This window comes from Aptenodytes forsteri, unplaced genomic scaffold (genome assembly GCF_000699145.1).
Source record: "Aptenodytes forsteri isolate BGI_AS27 unplaced genomic scaffold, ASM69914v1 Scaffold8, whole genome shotgun sequence".
Lineage (NCBI taxonomy): Eukaryota > Metazoa > Chordata > Aves > Sphenisciformes > Spheniscidae > Aptenodytes > Aptenodytes forsteri.
This window is the reverse complement of record NW_008796218.1, coordinates 4,992,392-5,012,768: the sequence shown is the minus strand read 5'-3', so window position 1 is coordinate 5,012,768 and position 20,377 is coordinate 4,992,392. Positions and strand designations below refer to the sequence as shown.

The 20,377-nt window shown below is 41.3% G+C and overlaps 1 protein-coding gene across 1 annotated transcript in view; it reads left to right on the top strand.

The window, feature by feature from the left end:
• Window positions 1-5,198: 5,198 nt before the first annotated feature.
• Window positions 5,199-20,377, top strand: part of INSC (inscuteable homolog (Drosophila)) — a 168,496-nt gene continuing 153,317 nt past the window's right edge. The window contains exon 1 of the mRNA XM_009288784.2: window positions 5,199-5,223. Within this exon, the coding sequence (XP_009287059.2) occupies window positions 5,199-5,223 (25 nt within the window). The remainder of the gene's footprint in view (window positions 5,224-20,377) is intronic.

Genomic DNA, 20,377 nt, shown 5'->3' with positions numbered 1-20,377 from the left:
GGGGGGGGGGGGGGGGGGGGGGGGGGGGGGGGGGGGGGGGGGGGGCCACTTTGTGAGGCTTCTGCTAGAAAAATAAAAAGATTTTTGGTTTAATAAAACCAAAGAGACAAACTTCATCACATGTGGTTTAAGACTAAATGTTTTTATACAGTTGAGATGAAATGGCCTGACATACTTCATAGATTTTTGTCTAAGGTCAAAAAAGTGAATTAGAAAGGAAGAGAAAAATAAGCTATGGAAATATACATGTCTTTTAAGCAATCCTGAGACAGAGTCTATTTAGAGATCAGGGATAAATAATTAGAGTGAGTGGAGAAGAGGGTAGCTGGAAGCAATCCATGGACTTCTAAGTGGTGCTGCCAACTTCCTCCTCAAAGCTGCTGCTGTTTCAGTTTAGTAGCTGAGTCAGATATTTGTTTAGATTTGTTCTGTGCTCCACAGCCCGACTCTAAAATCTGCTTCATCAGTTCAGATGAAGATCACCTCGCTGTGCAAAGTAGAGGTTAAGGCTCTCATGATCTCTGTCTCTGCTGCAGGTGCAATAGCAAAAAGAGAAGTGTGGTCAACCAGATGTAGGCATAGCCAGTAAGGCTGTCCAGTGACGCCGCTTTCTATACCATGCTCATTCGTGGCTATGGTTTTACTCCTTGGGGAACATTTCAGCCCTGGTAAGTCAGTGTACAAAGCAGACCTTGTAGAAGATATAAACCAGTTTAGAGGGAAAAGTTCCAGTGCCTAAATGGGCAAAGGAGGGATGCTCAGACTTGGCTTGCAAATCTGTTGCCCAGCGATAGTCGAGTGCTTGTTTCCATTTCCTCTGAAGTATCTGAGATTGGCCGCAACTGGGTGTCCTATACCCACGTGGTCAACCACTGCCCCGTGTTTGTACGAGGAACTGGTTGGGTTAGACCCAACTGCCAATTTTGGAGCCCGGAAGCATTCTTTGCCAGGTTTCAGGTATTTTTCCCCATTTTCCTTTGCACAAAGTGGGGGTCATATGCTGAGATCACCTGGCTACCTCAGTAACACCTTTCCCTGTCATTACAGAGCCTCTGGGCACAGGTGGCAGGTTGTCTCTTTTGTTCCCTACTACAGCACCCAACAGCTTAATCTTCTCCAAGATAAAATGCCTAAGCACAGTTATTGGGATGAATACATGTAATTTAATGATTCATATTCAATAAGAAGCCAGGCAATGTTCATGGGCTCCTTCTGGCTTTAAAGTCTAAATGCTCAGGCAGTTTATTTTTTCCATTTACAGCCATTCTCTGCTGAGAGACACCTGAGGCTGCTTCATGTAATTGTATGACAGCTGTAGTGTCCATCCCTTCTAAAAACTGTTAGTCCTTCTTTTCAGTTTAAGTTATGCATTTTTTCTGTCAGCCAAAGGGATTTCCTCAGGCTAATATTCTATGCCAAATCACAAACCTAAAACGTAAAACAGATTTAGTAACCTTGGTGCTGGATTTTACATTGTCTTGGTTGGAGGAAGGTTGGATGAAACTTTTGATACGTGTTTTTTGTTTTGTTTGTTGTTTTTTTTTCTTAGAAAGGAATAGTTACTTTCATATCTCAAGACCTATTCCTGTTGTATCTTCTGTCTCTTTTCTCATTAAGATCTCTATCTGCACAGCAGTGCAATACACTCACCAAATAAATATGCCTGTAAAGGACAGAGGGTCATAGCACTATAAAAGCAAGGGCAAATAGGAAAAAAGGTGAGTACCCTTACATCCTTTTCTGTGATGTGAAGAGATAGAAACCCTTCACCACAAAACTGAGTGGCTCAGAGCTTTAGCAGAAACAGATTATTATTAAAACAAGACAAAACTAGAGGTGTAAACACTAATATTTTAATTTTTTAAATTTTAAGGCAGTGAACATGGTAGAAGGAATTGCAGAGCCACTAGAAGCTGTCAATTGCTTTGACTGATTTTAAACAAGTGGAAGAAATTGCTTCCATTTTTGAAAAGTGTTGTTCTTGATAATATTACCCAAACTTGTCAGCTCTTAAATAAACCCCAAACTTCTACCCCAGGAGAAAATCTGTTTTGGAATTAGCATTTAATAAGGGAAAGTATGGTTTCTAATGTACTTACCTTTCCATTTTAATTACATTGCCATTCTAAGCATGGTGAAAGCTGGTAGAAAATAAAATGTTGGTGTAGTATGTGTGAGTGGCATCAAACCCAAGTTACTTAGCGTTCAGTCAGCCAAGACAATACAGATCAGTCATGCAAGAGTGTTTGTATTCTTGTTTATGAGGCAGTATCGTCATGACTATAGTTTGGTTCTGATGTTTTTAGATGTTTGTCAGTGTGTGTTTTCTTTAACAATTAGGAGGTTTTTTAAGCTGTGTGCAAATGAAGGCTTTGGGAGTGTACTTTGCAAGTAAAGGCAAAAGGGGAAGAAGTTTCTGAGAAAGAAGTATCTGAGGATAATTTATTGTAGACTGTCTTCATGTCATTATAGAGTTTTGGGGCTTTAATTTTGCAGATTATTTTCTAGTGGTTTGGTTTTCCAGTACAAATATGGACACAAGCACCATGTGGGCCCAGGAAAGGTTATGAATTTTGCCCAGTCCTCTACTCTGAGCTGATGGGAAGTAAAAAAGTACCATCTTGTGGCCAGTGAATAAGCACAGTGGGGGCATACAGGGATCCTTCTCAGATGAGGTATTTACCCACCTGCTCCTGCTTTTGTCTTGCTGGTGGGTGCAGCTTCCAGCTGGACAGGGGGTGGGTGAGCAGGGGTGGCCACTTGGGCTGATGCCATGAGGCAAACTCACCTGCTCGCCTGTTGGAGCGGGCTGTGGGGATGGGGACATGCAGGAGGGTGTTGTGGGCTCCCCGGGGTGTCTCGAGCCCCCAGAGCCACCGTACAGGGCCGTGGCACCACATGGGGTATCAGGCGGGCGTGGGCCAGCTGGTACGGTACTAGGTGATGGATAACAGAGGAGCTAATACCAACATGTGTCCCCATGGACATTTGCAGCTGCCAAAACAGAGATGCAGGAGCTGTTCAGCTGTGTGCTTTTTGCCAAGGGGCAGGTGGCCTCCTGCTCCTAGATCTGAGTTTTTGGTTCAGGATCATGCACCAGGACATCGCTGCATGTATTGATAGAGCATCACTTTGAAATAAACCAAGTGGATTTTCACTGTTGCGCTCTCCAGATATTTAGATCCCTTTTTTCTCCTTCTGTTAGTGGAATTTAATTCATCTTCCTGAAAGCTTCCATCATCTGCAGTGTGAGAAAGGAGCAGAGCTAATGCTATTGCTTCTGACACTGAACACTGCCAAAAGCAACTTATAGCAGGCAGTAGTAAATTTTGATATTGGTTATCTAATCCAGCATTGTCACGTCTAATTAGCAGATTGAACATCTCCACAAGGTGAAGAGTTTAAAACATGCTGGAGAATTTGGGTCTCTGCATTTTTCTAGACTGAACTATCTCAGAACAGGTGAATACCTGTTAGAGGTGAACTGGGCATTTCAAGCTTGATTTCACCCGTGTTGAGTGCTGGCAACTTCGTTCCAAGCTGGTCATGCTCACTGCTTCTGACGATCAGGTGAACGCTGCCTTTGCTGCTGGAAGGGGTCCACATGGTGCATACATTTGCTGCCTCTTTACTGTTCTAAAAGGCACCACATCCTTACCCTGTTCTGCACAGACTTGTCCTCTACTTTGGATGCTCTTTATGCCTTTTAAAGTTGTTCTCTTCTACAGAAAACATCCAAGGAGTATAGTAGCTTTTTTTCCCCCAGAAAGTAAATAATTCCCATTTCTAAGTTATGCCAAACATTGCAATACTTACTCTAGGAGATTTCCAATCTGCCCTTGGAGTAATAAGAGTCATTGCAACATGTCTCTTTTCTTTCTATTCTTGGCTTTATCACAATTCTTGTTTGCACCAATTACTCTTTTGGCTGGGGCTGAGGTGTGATCCCAGCTAACTGATCCCACAAAAGCAAATGTTACCTTTAAAAGTCTGAATGTGTACCTCTGGGCAGGCTTTTTTTCCCCCTAAAGTGTGAGAAAATACTCACAGATCCCACTTGGTACTTCATTACGCTCATATTGTCTGTCCACAAAAGATGATTACACTCTTGCTGGTTTGGCTTTTCTATTTACTTCTGTTGTTGTGTCACATTTCTTCTTCTTTTCAATGGCTTTTCCTAATAGCATCGTCACATTAGCACATGAGGCAATTTGACATTGCATTAATCTATTCAGTGTCCGTGAACTACAGCATATATCATATATGCAAAAAATCCATTTGATTTTCCAATTGCTCTTTGACAGTCTGCAAGCCAGTCTTCTCTGAGGAGACTACGTGGCAAGGAGTGCGGTCGTCTGCAGGTGACAGTCATGTATGGTAGAGACATAGGTACAACAGTCTTGAGTAATCCCTACCAAGGTTGTCTTGAGTAACTGCTCCCAAGATTGCCAGCAAACATAAGCGCTTGAGATGCCAGCAGCTATGCTATAGAAAGGAAATTGCCTCGGGATGAAGCAAAGGAGAGGAAGCAATGAGGGCTTTAAACACTAAACAATTTGTGTAATTACGAAGTGCAGATGCAGTAAGCAGCGTTGTTTGTGAGCTGTCTGCCAGACACCCCAGGCATTTCCCTGAGAGGCCACAGTTCACATTAGAGCACAGGAAGGTGGAGAGGACGGTCAGATTAGTGTTTTCAGTGTGTTACCTTGTTTTTCTTAACATGGTGTTTTGTCTCCTTCAGCACTAGTCAAGTGTTGCTGGTGTTCTCTTATCTCGAAGTCCCCTCTGTCAGTCGGGTCAGAAAGGTTGGGTGTTCCCAGTGCTAGGGGCTGGCAGGTTGGTTTAGGACAGGTTGCTCTAGGCCTGGCAGGTGCCACAGAGGCAGGTTGTGCCGCAGCCCCTCCACAAGGAAGGAAGGAGGACTCATAACTTCTGCTCCTCCAGACTGGAGCCCTAGCCTTGCCCTATGGCCAAGGTGCTTCCTCTTGGCCCCCGGGAGAGAGGTGTATAAAGGCCACTGCATGGCCTGCCTGTCTCCTGAGGTGCCAACACTGTCATAGCAGGAGGAGGAGTGTGGCTCTGTGCTGCTTAGCTGCCTCTCATCAGCTCCCACCCTCCCCGCAGCAGCTGTGGCCCAGAGTGCTGGGCATGCTGGAGGGTGCCTCCTCCTCCTCTCCCAGGGCCAGTGGAGACAGCCCATGGACCCCAATTGCCTCCATCCTGGTAGGTTGCACTGCCCTGTGTTTGTTGCACAGTCTTCCTGTATAGCTTTGCTGCAAGTCATAAATCATGATCATAAGGAACACCTTTCTTTTGCTGTTTAGAAAACCAGATATTTTTCTTACTTTTTGTTCGCTCCCTCTCAGGCCATTTCTGCTCCATGAAAGAACTTCATCCTATGGCTATTTGGAGTCCTTATAGCTTCTTCGGAGCTTTGTAAACACTTTGAAAGTCCAAATCAATTATGTCAGCCACATTAATTTGCCCATTATTCTGCTGACATGCTTGAAAGGCTGTTATAGGTCTTCACTGTCTCTTGTTGTGGAGGGAGCCAATTATTCTAATTAGCATATGTTCCTAAAATAGTTACATAGATAGTTTATAATTCCATTTTTAGCTCATGATATAACCATGTTTTTATATTGAACAACATCATAGTTATTATTACTAGTGGGTAGGAATGGCCTGTTACTGCAAATGAATCCCAAGCAAGTGCATCAGGGGGAAGGTTGACAATACCAGTGCAGTGACATTCGTGTGGACAGGCAGATTTTATCTATGGAAGAGGCTCAGTAGCTTAGAGGTGCTTTTTAGCATGTCAGTTCTCCTAGAGAGGCTGAAGAAGACAATGCTGCCAGTGATGTTTTTGAGTGTGTGTATATTTTCCAAGCAAGGTTTTTACTCTTAGTTAACGCAGTCCTTTCCTCCTAGGCTGGAAAATTCTTCTTTATCATTCTACAGTTAAAAATACTATCTAAAAGTTAAATTAGTTATGAAAATGAGTATAGATTTGTGTTCTTAATGTAATAGAAGCAGAGAATTAAATGGAAAAAGGAAATAGATCTGACCTTCAAATGCTGGAATTGCAGAGGTTAAACGAAAACTGCCTTAGTTTTCGTTTAAAATACTTGCAGATAAACAGATCAGAGACGAAGCCATTTGAAACACTTTATGTATGGTAACAGTGAAGACAAAGATTTTTTTCATAAACTTTATGCATTGGCTATTTCTAGTTCAAGCTTATTCCTGGTAAGGTTACACACTTTAATGTGCAAAAGTTTTGTCTGCATTATGCGAAGCTGCCTTTTGCTTCTCTTTCCTAACTAAGGTTCTCAGAAGAGACAAAATGTCTATATTGTACCTTTTTCTACTAGACAGTGGGAGAGCTATGTGTTAGCTTGCTCCTCGGGTGTCAAAGCACTGGTTTTGTAATTGTGCATTTTAAACCCACATGCATTTAGTATTTAACTAACTGAAACGTCTTTGTGACTGAAGTTCTTGATAGGATTAGTGTCCCTATTCAGTTATTCCAGTGACTTTTTGAAAGATGATGGAATGCCACCTTATAATAGCAGCATCTACAGCTGCAGCACTGGTAACTAAAAGCCTTAAGCACTGTGTCCCATCTCTTGGTAGCACAGGTTGCCAAAGTGTCCCACTCGCAGAAAGAAGAACAGCCCAGGTAGCCTCAGGGTCCCTGAGACCTTTCGCTGTAATCACCAGTATTTCCCCTCGCCAAAAGTTTTATTGCTTATTTGGGTATTCCTTGCAACATTTGCAGAAGCTATGCTTTATAGGCTGCCACTGGTGCCACTCCAATGATATGGCAGGTAGGATTTGAGGTAAAGCCCCTACTCTTACAAATGTTACTAATTTGGCAGGTGAAATACACTTCTAGTTCAGGAGCTCTTGACGATAAGTCAAGATAAAAGTTAACTTGTTTTGTCTCTCACAGCCAGCCAGCTTTAAGCTGATCATGCTTCATCAGCCTTCCTAAACGGCGCAAGGAAACTGCTTTCTCCTGCAGGCTGCGGGATCTCTAGCTATGGACACCAGGCTTATCTTTTTTATGGGCCCATTTCCCCCTCCCCCCCCCCGGGTTTTACTCTCTAATCAGAAATTCAAGCTGATGGGGCTTCACAAAGTACAGCCTCCAGCATACTGATCAGAAAATACTGCGATTTGTACATCAGGTGCTTTTTGCTGTATACCATTTAATGACCTTATTTAACTTTGTAATTAAGTCAGACTAAGAAGTAATATCCCGTATGTCTCACAACTCACTTTTTTTCCCTCGAGATCGGTATATCCAATTCCTGGAATTCAGGTGGCATTTCTCACGTGAGCTGAATCTCCTTTACAGCACTCACAGAGGACCCTAAGTTGATATAAATATAATGTGTACCTATAAAGCCCATTTATATTGCCACAGAAGTATGAAGTGCCTACAATGTAAATGAGAATCTAGATTAAAATTTTCATGTCTTCGTTTCAGTCTCAGGTAAAAATTGTATCTGGGAAGAAGAGAGAGGAAGGCATTTCACTTTCTGTTTTAGTAGGTTTTTAGTGACTGCATAGAAATTAAAACTATATAAACGTGCTCAAATTAAGAGTGGTTGGTAAATACATCTTCTAGAAGCTAGAGGGCATAGGAGACACAGAAAGTCTCTGGTATAACTCAGTTGTCAAGAGGTGTGAGTGAGTCAGAGCAACTTTCTGTTCTTTTTGCATAAAATGGCACTTACTACTCAAGTTGAAACTGATTTTGTTCTCTTTCTGAAGAGAAGTGACTGAAAAGCAGAAATATCTTTCTGGATTTTTATCAGTTTTGCAGATGGTCTAAAGGAAAATAAATTATTTGTATTGCTATTGATCTAAATGAAGATGTTAATATATACTTCCCATTTTTAATCCAGAAGAGTTTATATTCTGCAGGAGCTCCTATTATTAACCATTAAATAGAGAACTACTAATAACTGTTTTAATGGAAAAGGTCAAAGGTAAGTTCATGGGCATAGGAGCATTGCTATCGAGTGTAATAACCATAGACTTTAGATTTTCACTTATCGAGCTGGTCTGGTCAAAATATGTGGTAACTTTTCTTCACCCCTCCACAGTATTTCTGTGATAGTGAAATCCTGCTGTGTTTTATGTTACAATCTATGTGTCTACTACTATAATACCTGTGTGGGAGGGATACTGGCAGACTTTTTGCAGTATAGACCAAGCCTTATTTTGTTTGCATTTTGAGAATAAAATTCACAGGGCTTACCCTAAACGTGTAAGAGGAACAGAGCATCCTGAGCTGCTCTTTGGAAGACCTCCCCAAATTCCAGTGTGTTTTGTTTCCAATTCAAAGTAATCCAGTGAGAGACCCGAACTTTGCCACAGTCTGTAAAGGAGAAAAGATGTACGTATTGATTAGTTTATACTGAGTTTCTTAGGTCAGTTGGCTTTCCGTCTCAAACAGAAAACCAAAGGTGCCGTGAGTTTGTAGGCCTCCAGCATCAAAGAAAAGATTCTCTCCAGCCTTTGTGAACTGCTACATTTTCCACAGGTTTTATGCCTATAGCCAGATGGGTGCTGAACCACGGGATGATATTCCAGTAAACAAAACAGGACTGGTGGAGTAATGAAGCTCCGCTGAATTATTCATCAGGTCCTGAATGATGCAGAGAGAGTTATTATAGTGAACACCCCTGAAGATGAGAGCAGCGCAAAGTACAACCCTGCATGTGCGGTACACCTGACCTGTTTCCCCAGGTAGGCATCTGCAAAAATGAATGTCTTGTATATATGAACTGGAACAACCATGTTTGGTAGCTGTCCATTACTCATCTAGAAATAGTCAATCTAATTCCAAAAAAACAGTTAAGTGCATGCTCCAGTGCCATGGACATAAAATGAAAAGCACGTTCAAGTGCTTTGCTGAAAAGCGACGGACTTCTACACATCTTTAAAGAGAAGCACATCTTCATGCTTGCTGGCTCAAATCTGATGATGCCTCCTAATAAATGTCACAGATAAATACAGGAACACAGAATACATCAACACAGAGCTGGTTCCAAAAACCAGTGCGTACCAATAACATAATTTTAGTCCATGAAGCATTTTCCCAGCTGGCCTTTGGAAGCTGAGGAAGTGTACAGCCTCATCAAAAAGGTAGGTATCTCGAGGTGCAGTACTCCTACTGCTGTCACGGTTTAATAATGATCAGTGATGTGTTAATGTACTGAGTGAGGAAGTTAAAGGAGGGTGTCCAGCGCAGGCAGAGAAGCTGAGGTGGAGAAAGTTATGATGGTGACGCCAACTGTGTCTATAAAACTGCACTCGCCTTTCAAATAAAAAATATTTCGAGGTTTATTTTTGGATGGTGCTGAAAGGGAGTTTCTGCTGAAGCCTGCTGATAGTGGTGGTGAGTGAATCAGTGTTTCAATCTACCGCTCTGGAGGAAAGATTACATTGGGGGTGGGGGGAAGGAAGAAACCCCTCTATAGAATGAATTTGGAATCAACACCTCCCATCTTCCCAAAAGAAAGTTTGTTCTTCAAAACCCCATAACTTGGGTGGAAGCAATAAAACATTCAAAATTACCACATAATAGTCTGATTGCTGGTATCCACTCATGGCAGAGAAGCACTGGTAGGGAGAATCATGCTGTCATTTCAAATTTGTGCTAGGCTTGAATGTGGCAGTGATGAGTGCTATAAGAAAATCCAAGAGCAAAGTAGTGGGTGATACCACAGGGTTTGAGAAACATGCAGTGCCATGAGGGCTGAGGAGTTGTAAAATACTGTTTGTTGAGTGCCATCTGCACTGTGTACTCAATGAGGCAGAACCCTTTAGACAAAATAGAATATAAGCGTATAAGTCAGGGCAGCATTTTGAATTGTGCATTAACGAGTCAAGGAAAAGCTGGAGTACTCAAGCTTCCCCGCATGTGACTTCATATCTTAAATAATGTCTTTTTAGCACTGTATTAACATAAAATCCAAGTATATAGTAATATGCAGATTAATTTAACTCAGCTGATATCCCATTTTAGATGTCTGGCTTCCTTCCAATGGTAGTTACTGCTAAGAGCTGTCGTACTACTTGAAATTCCCCAAGAACAAGGTACAGATGTTGTTTCACCATCAAATGTCACAGAATATTTGATTTTTTAATGCGCCAATGTTTTTAAAAAATATCATTTACAATTTATTACAATTTTTTCTTGTTCATTAAAGGGAAAGTAAAACTTATTAGGATGCCTTATAATCCTAGAGTAAAATTTAGCAAATAATCTGATACTTTGTCATAAGAAGCCAAAAAGTTATTTGCTTTGCTATTGGATATCTAAGCATACGGCTATTGGAGTATGTGACTTTGCTTAAAGGCATTTCTTTTCCTGATAGTAATTTGCAGGAGACTGATACATGGTTAGTCCTAAAAATGCAGGTTTTGATTTAACACAATATTATCAACTTCATGCGGTAGAAGACTGCTGTCTGCATTTTTTACAGCAGATGTGCACGCCACCTTTGCTAGCTCTGTTTGGTGAGACCGTGTTGCTAGGTGGAGGCATGGAAAAGTTCTGGTGTTGTTTCCTTGAAATTATACATATTTATGTCTTGCCACTGTCACAGGCCTCCTCCTTCCTGCCTGGTGGTGGGAGCTATCTATGGTACTGGGGTTTGGCACTTTATTCTCTGAGCCTGACTTCTAAGATATCATAATTTATAGGGAGCTTCACTGTGAATCCATTTATTCTAAAAAGTTATGTACTCATGACTTCTCCTGCACAACAGGCCTGCAATTTTTGACTTGATTTTTTGTGATATCTTTGTCTATAGGGCTGAAATAGGATGATGTTTAGTTACCGCTGCTCTGAACTTTTGACACTCGCTGGCTGTTTTCTGTGTGTTATTCTCTATCCAGTCCAGATGTTTCTGCACATAAGCCACCCAGCCATTCAGCTTATTTTTTTTGGATGGCAAAGCCTTGATTTTGTCTCGTGATGGAGGACATTAGAACGTGGAGACTACCCGTTTTTTGTGGAAGGACTCCAGTGGCTCTGGCATTGTTGCATGATTGGATGTGGTTACCGAGACACACGATATTCAACTGCTGCATTAAAACTGACCTTGGTAGAGGTTATGTGATTTCTGTAGTGTTTCTCCGGGCTGCTTTGGGTGCACTGTTATGTGTTCCTGAGATACTGTAATGCACGCTCGTGGAAATCCTTCACAAATGGCCCTCGAGATTACTGGCACTCCTCTCAGCCTGTGCTTGACTGATGCCGCCTGCAGCCTGCGCTCCCAAGGGGCCTTGATGTTTTAAGCCCAAATTCGGATCTGTTCCTTCCTTGAGACATATGTTGAGAGGGTTATACTCTGCTTAAGTCTGACTGGTAGTATTTCCAAAAAAGAAGATAAAAACTGGTTGATCACTTCCTCAGGCCAGATTTCCAAACAAGCTCTGCATCCAGCAGGTCTCACTAGGATGAGGGAGCCAGGCTGAGCACTGCGGCCATAAACAAGACAAAATGGGAAGATTTTTCAGAAAAACTGGCTTTGGGCTATCCCAGCAAAACCCTTGTTAAACTCCTTGTTTTGGGCCACAGTGCTTGTACGGGTGGGAAGAGCATGCAGAAACCTGGCCTTCTCCTCAGTGCTGTTGGGGTATGTCAGCCTGTCTGAGAAGTGAAAAGCTGGGTTTCCTCTAACAGCTGTGGCTTTCTCCATTGCTTGTACAACAATTTTACATTATTAAGTTGCTGGAATAAATATGTGAAGAAGACAGAAAAGGAGAAAGGAAGCTCATGTTTTCTAGTCAGAAGATTAAGAGCAAACTAAAGTGGCAATCGTGCAAGGGCTTCGGTGTGTGCCTTACTGTAGGCACTGCCAATAGTCCTAGGGCTGTGGGGGCAGGACAGAGCAAGGCTAAGCAGGGATTGCAAACGCACATAAATGAGAATATATCAAAAGTAAAATAGGAAGAGATAAACCGGAAAGGGCTAAAATCCAAACCTTAAATTCCAAGACGGAAGATTATTCTGCTACTTCCCCCTTCTAAGTTTTTGGGAGGCCAGTTCTGGCTGTAAGTTTTACGGGGCAAGAAATGTGCCCTAATCTTAACAGAATTTGGGATGCTATTTAATTTGCATTGGATGCAATGAGAAAGAGAGAAAAGAGGAAATCCAGGTTCAGCAGAAAGGATAGTTTTTGTTGTGTGAATGCAGTTGCAGGATGCAATCACATCCGGTAGCCAGGAGAAAAAAAAGCGTGTTGGTGGTACCATTAGGAGTGCCAAGGAGTGCTGGTGTCGATGCCAGTGCATACTGACCAGTCTGAGCGCTTACAATGTGAACAATTAATGCCAGATTCCTGAGAAGGTGGTGGAATTTGCCAAGTATCCAAAAAACAACCAGACCATTTTCAGGTCCTGATTATTTCCTAATGAACTGCTTGACCCCAAGGGCCTATAGCAGCCATGAAAGTCTGCCTTTGCAAAGCCTCTTAGAACAGTTCCATTCAAATACAGACATAATTACGCCTCTCCTCACAATATTACATTTCAAATATCCTCCCAGTAATCAGAATCACTGCAGTGTGTGAGGAGTGAAGAGCTCCTTTATCCTTACAGCAGAAAGCATCTGAACTGTTATGAGCTAAAGAAGGTTTGTAATGGGAAAGGCTAATAGAAAAGGCTTTGAGGCATCATCACAGTCACAAAAAAGGCATGAGCAAATCTGAGTCTGAGAGCGAGCAACAATGCTGTCCCTTTACTAGAAAAAGCTCCAATGGAGAGTGAGTGAGAGAGAACAAGAATCCCCTGCCTCCCCCACAGAAAATCACAGCTACAGAAAAGTTGTTGTATATTTCAGTTTGTTCCCATGGTTTTAATCTTCTAACTTGCTCTAATTATTCCTATTCAAGGCTGATCTATGTTTGGCAACTTTACATTAAAAATGTTCCCACTAACAGAATTGCAAATGTGAAGCAGATAGAACAACGCTCATGCTTGCAGGAAGGAGGGGGGGAACACGACGTGTTCAGATGCAATGTGAACCAGTCATTTGGCCAAACTTTCCATGAAAATATCTCTGATACTGCCTGTGCCTACTGATTTTTCCTTATTTGCAGTAGGTCCTCAGTTTTCTGTCTCCCCTTGATGAGGAGCAGAAATGTTGACCTCATAAGGGATTTCTTCCAGTTTGCTTCCCAGGTTTTTTTTGTACTAATACATCGTTTACTTAACAACCGCATGTTTTTTACATGAGCATTACGTAACACAATAGTAAGCCCGTAAGAAGTTCAACCAGCTGTACTGTGTTATGCTATTACATTCAGAGCTCTGCTTTCCAGAATGGAGTATGAGTTTTGTCAGTCATACTTAGTATCCTCACATTGGGATGGTCACTTCGCAGGTAGTAGTGGGACATGTCTGACAGCTATGTAACTGGGAAAGTCTGTAAAATCCCGGCATCTCATAGATATTAAGTTCCTACAAGTTTTATCATAGTCAGCATCCAGTGGAGTGAGACGCAAGGCGGTTTCCTACTAAGGGAAAGGTGAGGCATTAGCTGCTCTCTTTTACAGAAACTGCCAGTCTCTGTGATCTGGAGATGGGCTCAAGGAGTCTGGCAGAAGGAAGCAGGGGAGCCATAATGGGAGTAATATGGGACATGGTAGGGAACTGAGATTAGGAAGTATAATAAACAGCATGGAAAATGTAGGAAAACAACCTTTGCTAGTTCTGCTGCTCGTACAGAGATACGGACTTCGCAGTTTCCCTTCAACGGGTATGGGTGTGCATTCACAACGCAGAGGTGGGCCATCTAGGGCGGTGACCATTTTTTCAAATAAAAAGCAACTGGTAGTGGTGATTTGGTCATGGGACAGAAAGTGAGAGCATAGAAAAAACAAGTAGCTGAGCTAGAAAAGGAGCCTAAAGTTATAGCCAGCTGGCTCCAAAGGCATTGCTTTGCATCGCATTAATCTTTGTGCAGCCCAGCCTAGCTGAAGGGAAGGTGACTGATGCTGCCACCTATACACAAAGGAAGACACACAGGCAGCTGGTAAATAGTATTTAAAATGGAAGAAGAGTTAGTAATGAGAGAGCTATACGCTGTGCGAGTGTTACTGCAAGAAGCTTTACTGAAACAGCCTGCAAAGTTTGAGGACTGTAACCATAGATAGAAATAAACTGAGCTGGTTTGACTGAAAGCCTGTAATTTCCTAGATTAACAGTTTGCAGAGATATGGTTTAGTACTAAGTGAGGGTTGCTAACTGAAAAAAAGAAAAATGTTGTTCAATAGATATCGATTTGTCTAATTATATGCAGAATTTATTTAAAGTGGAGACTAGTCTGCTTTCAAAAAAATTGTAGTGGGTGTGTTTGTCTGAGTGCATTTGCTGTTGGAAGCATTGGATTCCCACGTGTGGTGTCATTTAGTTGTTTTTAAAACATATAAGAAGGAATGCATTTCTCGATACTAAATCATCTTATCTTTGATAAACTACAGGTGATCCCAGATTATGTCTGCGGTGCTGTCAAAGTAGCATCTGGCATAAGGAGGGAAATTTTATATGCCCCATGGTCATTAGTATTTCTGAGGAGAGTAAGGAGAATGGGCCTAATACCAAGGACTTTGTCTGACAGATACTCTGTGGAAAGGGCTCTGGATCTGCATGGCAAAGTGGGTGAGCTGGAGCCATAGCTCCATGGAAGCTGTCCAGGGGTCCTACTCGGTCTCCATCAGTCATGGGGACTGTGGGAATTTGGTTTCTTATGAACCCGCTAACGAAGAGTGGCGGATGACAAACTCCTGCTGGAATTTTTTCCCAGTTTTCATTAACCTCTGTATAGATATTATTTTAATTAAAATAATCTTGACAGCACCTGTGAAAAAGCTGTGGGGGTTGCAACAGCAATTAAATGTGTTGTCAAAAATGATAAGCAGCCTGGTATCACAGGAAGGAAATTAACACTCTGACCAATAATGGAATAGTAATCTTAATCCAGATCTTTTTGCCTCTCAGGAACTCCTTAAAATGGATGGATTTTGGAGACCAGGCAATTTTAGAACACGACAGTTAAGCAGTAGGTGCCATAAAGCACCTCCATTTTAAAAGTCAGTGTCATTCTGGTGTAATAGTGGCTGATAGCCATCCAGCAAGAAATGTGATGTTAATTAGATATTAAGAATGCTGTATGTGCAAAGCCTTGACTATTTTCCTAAATTCTGGATATCAGAAAGATTGGGAATTGTATCCAATATTAGGTCCTGGCAGTGGAGTTTAACAGCCATCTGCATCAGTGCTGGTTGTCTGTTTTGGGTTGTCTGCTGCAGAGAGAAGGCATGGAAATGCTGGCAGGCTATTCACTGTTGTGTGGAAGATAGGGTTTGAGAGCCTTGGTTTCTAGATTATGTCACCCTGGGTCTTTTATTACCTGGGAGCTGTGCTGAGCGTATAAATGCACAGGTCTTTTGGTAAATGACAAACGCCCTAAACCATAGTATTTTCTTCATCCTAAAGGCACCGTTCATCCTTTTAGAGCTGGCACTACATTTGGGCAGGCACAAGAAAAATCAAACCCTCTCTGCTGGCCCAGGTTGGAAGGCACAGTCCTCTCCCCTGTCGCACCAGGCTCAAGAGGTGCAGATGGAGCTGCAGAAGGACTGGTGAGAAAGGCCACCCAGGAAGGGACAAGCTGTAAAAACAGCCACAGTTTTACTATGGGAGAGGGTGCCAGGCGATTGAACTAAAGGTTGGGCTCAAATGGCTCCTCTGGAGAAGAGAAATGGGAATAGCCCATCAGTAGGCACCAGGCAGGGCAGATATAGGCAAGCTTGTAGGACCTGGGAGTGGATGAAGCTGTCATTATTCAGAAACTCTGAGTGGAAAATGATTATGGTTTCCTGGGTACCTCTGCAGCACTACCAGAGGTAAAATGCTTCTCTACTTGTCGCAAGGGCAAGGGGTGAAGGATTACCAGGGATCCTTGTAACTAAGGGTTACATGGAGAAATTCAACGCCTATGTCAGCAAGAAAAGGGCTGACAAGCTTAATAAAGATAATCCTGCCTTATCCTTATCCTGCCTCCCCAAATGTAATCTATGCAGAGCTGCACCTTGGCAGTTAGGGCTTACTTTTGCCCTTCTGCACCGACCCCTGTGCCCCAGCTCGTGCTCCTCTCCTTCACATTTTCTTGGCCCACTCTCAGCAAACATGAGAACTAAAGGATGGGATGATAGCATGTCATGTTCCTGGTTAAGGAAACCTGCACAGTAACGTGCCTGAGATGTAGGGAAGTACGTTTCTTGTCCTGCTGAAGCTTTAATAGCCTGTTGTCTTTTCTGGTAAAGTGTGTGCACCCATTTACACAGAGGTTTTTTTTCCTCTCTGTTTTTCGTCCCTAAAATTAAAACGAATCTCTTCATTCAGTTGAAGCTACATCTTGCAAGAGCTGTGATTTGAGGAAGAAGATAACAAGTAGCAAGATGTTAAAGAAAGAGCTTATTTCTTGCTTGCTTTGCGATAACGCCCAGCAGTGTAAAAAGACTGGATCCTGTTATACTAAAGACTAATTCAAAATTTAGTAAGAGATATTTCCTACCCCAAGGACATTCACACTGTAAGAAAACTTGAAACATCAGAGCAAAAAAGCAACATGTAAGTATGGAGAACTGGGGAACAGGGGGACAGTGAGTGCTTTGCTTCTCTGTTAAAAAAGGCACTGTTTGTTCCTCACCACCCTCCAACTTACTGTTACGGTTGACTAATGTCTTCTAGTGCATCTGGGTGAAGGCTTTAACCTGAAGGATAATGACAGCCAGGACCAGCTTACTTTATGGACTAATTCAGGAGAGAGCTTTCTATACTTAAGGAGTAGCTTGGAAGGTAGCTCAGCAGGCAGTGGTGGCTGGAGAAACCCTAAGACTGACCGGCAGGGTAGGGCATTCACTTGGTGAGCAGGACCAGAAGACAGGGATTTAGAGCTATGAAAAGGACTAAAAAGAGATATCAGTGTGTAATGGAAGAGGGCAGCAATGGAGGACATCAAAGGGGGATTGATGGGAGCAGAATAACAAGCAAGCGTGAAAGGGGTGAGGAAGTTGGAGCAGAGAGGAGAAGGCAACGGGGACAAAAGTTCAGCCTCTTCAATGATGACAGAGTTCTGGGAAATTGAACTAAAAGCTTCCCTTGTGAGGAAAGTCTCGTATCTGGAGAGCTTGAGGGATCAGTAAAGATGTACACTGAGTTTCAGTGTCAGCTTCCAGACTGAATATACACAGGAAACGACCATACTTTCTTATTGATCTAATAAGAGTAAAAATTAAATGCAACAGAAGTGAAACATAATTTCCGAGGTATTTTCATACTTTACAAAGTCAGAGGTTTAGGTTTATTTTATAAGTCAGCAACAGGCAAAATGTGAACTACTTCTAAGGAAACACCTGTGTTGAATAAAAACAGTAACATACCAGACATAACGTGGGTGGTAAAACAAATGTTTAGCTTTTCATGTAAAACCATTAAATTTTTTTTAACTAAAATGGTTTCATTCAAAAAGATAAGCCTACCTTTGTTGAAAATGTGTTGTTGTCCCACTACTCCTGACAACAATGGTGTTTAAAAAAGAAGTTTTTTACAACTTTCTTCCAGTAAACCACATCTGGATTTTTAACCTTCTTGAAAGTTTTTATTGTGCTTCTATATCAGACTGTACTGTAATGGAATTGTTATTTATCTCCAAATTAATCCAATTCTTCCTTTGTCAACAGTCTTATGTTTAACAAGGTCTTTAATTACATTCTTCTACTAGCTGACCACTACAAAAATTGAAGTCCTTACCACAAATCTGTAAAAATGTTTCCACTTGCACTGGGAGACAAAAATAGAATAATTCCATGTCTTTTTGGACGGATGCCTAGCTGAAACTATGTAGGGTTTGACTGACAAGAGGATGTAGTCTTTGCTGAGAGCACTTTCTTTAAGGTCCTTTTTCGTCTTCAGGAGCATTTAAGTAGATGAATGAAGAGAGGATTTATGCTAGTTTCCCTTCATTTTTCTTAACTTTGCCTGTTTTTTTGTAACTTTTTTCTTCTGCAACAAAATCTTTTCAGCTCATCGGGCTTACTGAATACATAATCACAAGCTGGTAAGTAGTAACTTCAGGAGTTTTGATCTGAAATGACACTCTATTCTTTTGTGTACAGCTGTGGTAGAAGAATAAAACCCCTTTGTGCAGCTAAGCAAAAGTAGAATTATTTAAATGCTCAGTATTCGCCAGGGTTATAACTGTAAATGATAGTCTTTCAGTGGTGAATAAATACAGCTAACGCATAGCTCAGCCTGCGAATGCAGTGGAGAGACTTTACTTGAGCAAGTTCATAATTATTTTGCATCCGAGTGAGCTCTCCCCCCTGTGCTGCATGGGACGTTATCCGTTTCCTGGGGAGCATGGATGGGAGCTTACAAAGCACAGCAGGTAATTGGCTGCTTCAGTTGAAAAAGCAGAAAAAGCATATTTGTCGGTATATACAGAAGGAAAATGAGAACAAATGGTAATTATTATTGGGTGACAATATTTGTCCATAGTCTTCTGAGCTGTCTGTGAGATTAAATCCATACCGACACTCTGTAAGAGCAGTGAGTGTGTTAAATGTGATGTTTAGGCAGTTGAGCAACTTTTTCTGTCAAGGCATTTTGGACTGGAACTTTCATATGCTTTGAATGTAAAAAAGAAGGTGAATGTGTATGTGATAACAGTTTTTCAGAATGCTTTCTTCTGCTCTTCAACCCTTGTGTTTCTGTATCCTAGTGTATATTTTTGTATCGTTACTTTATTTTGAACCATATCTTCATCTTATGTGAACGGTCCAATCTCTGGAGTCAGTGGAAAGTGAACATAGCTCAGCCTTTAAGCACTTATTTCTGTATTTCTAAAACTTGCTTACACTGATGCAAATATTTCCTCTTGGAAAGGGAAAGCTATTACTGGGTTAGATACTTTTTCTCAGTTGCACATGTGGCAGTTTCTACAGACAGACTGAAAAAAGCTGTAATGGTATATCTGTGCTTTTTGTTTAAAGTGGTTTACATCCAGATGGGGTGTGGAAGTGTATTGGCAGTGTAAAGAAAATTGTACCAGGTTCCTCCTAAAACAGGGCCATTTTCATGAAAACCTTTTTATCCACTGCTTTTTCTTTCCTTCCACTCTTTTACTAAATGAAGCATGAAGTCAAGGCTGATAAATGCTAGAATAACATAAAATCTATTTTAATTTTCATAATATAAATAAATCGGGTAAAAATAACCATATCTGGGATTTCATATTTTAAAGATTTATGCATACAGGTAAATATGTATGACGAGTCTCACTGGAATTGGTTGACACAAGAGTATAATATTAATTTCAAAAATTGTTGCAGTTTCATGTTGCAGGACTCTAGTCCTTGATTTTAATTTGTTTCCTGAAAAATCTCACCAAGAATCCTGTACTCTGTGTTGGAGGTTGAAATTGTGCTGCACCTGTAGGAGGAGACAAAAATGAAATATTTTATGGATTTGGTAGGTCTACATGACTGTATGTAGGGAGGATACTTGGAAGACTGAAAAATAGATTATACATTTTTAACACTTTACTATCCTCACTAGTTTCTTTCCTCCTTTTTGGTAAAGAGGAAATCAAAATGTTTCTTTGCTTCTTTTATACACTCTTGTACTCTTTGAGGTGGCTTTAAATCTCCATCAGTGTCATAGGAGGTAAAATGTGTAATAAAGCATTAAGGGGAATGGGGTTAAGACATGCAATGTCTAATAAAGGATATTAGTATTTTTGGCAGTGCAATTTCAAAAATTGTTGCAGTTTCATGTTGCAGGACTCTAGTCCTTGATTTTAATTTGTTTCCTGAAAAATCTCACCAAGAAACCTGTACTCTGTGTTGGAGGTTGAAATTGTGCTGCACCTGTAGGAGGAGACAAAAATGAAATATTTTATGGATTTGGTAGGTCTACATGACTGTATGTAGGGAGGATACTTGGAAGACTGAAAAATAGATTATACATTTTTAACACTTTACTATCCTCACTAGTTTCTTTCCTCCTTTTTGGTAAAGAGGAAATCAAAATGTTTCTTTGCTTCTTTTATACACTCTTGTACTCTTTGAGGTGGCTTTAAATCTCCATCAGTGTCATAGGAGGTAAAATGTGTAATAAAGCATTAAGGGGAATGGGGTTAAGACATGCAATGTCTAATAAAGGATATTAGTATTTATTGGCAGTCATCCTTTGGCCTATGTAAATTGTTTTTCTGAAGGGCATTGACATTGCTCTTGCTCTCTTTACAACCATCACTCTGTGTGCAGATGTGTTTTTCCCCATT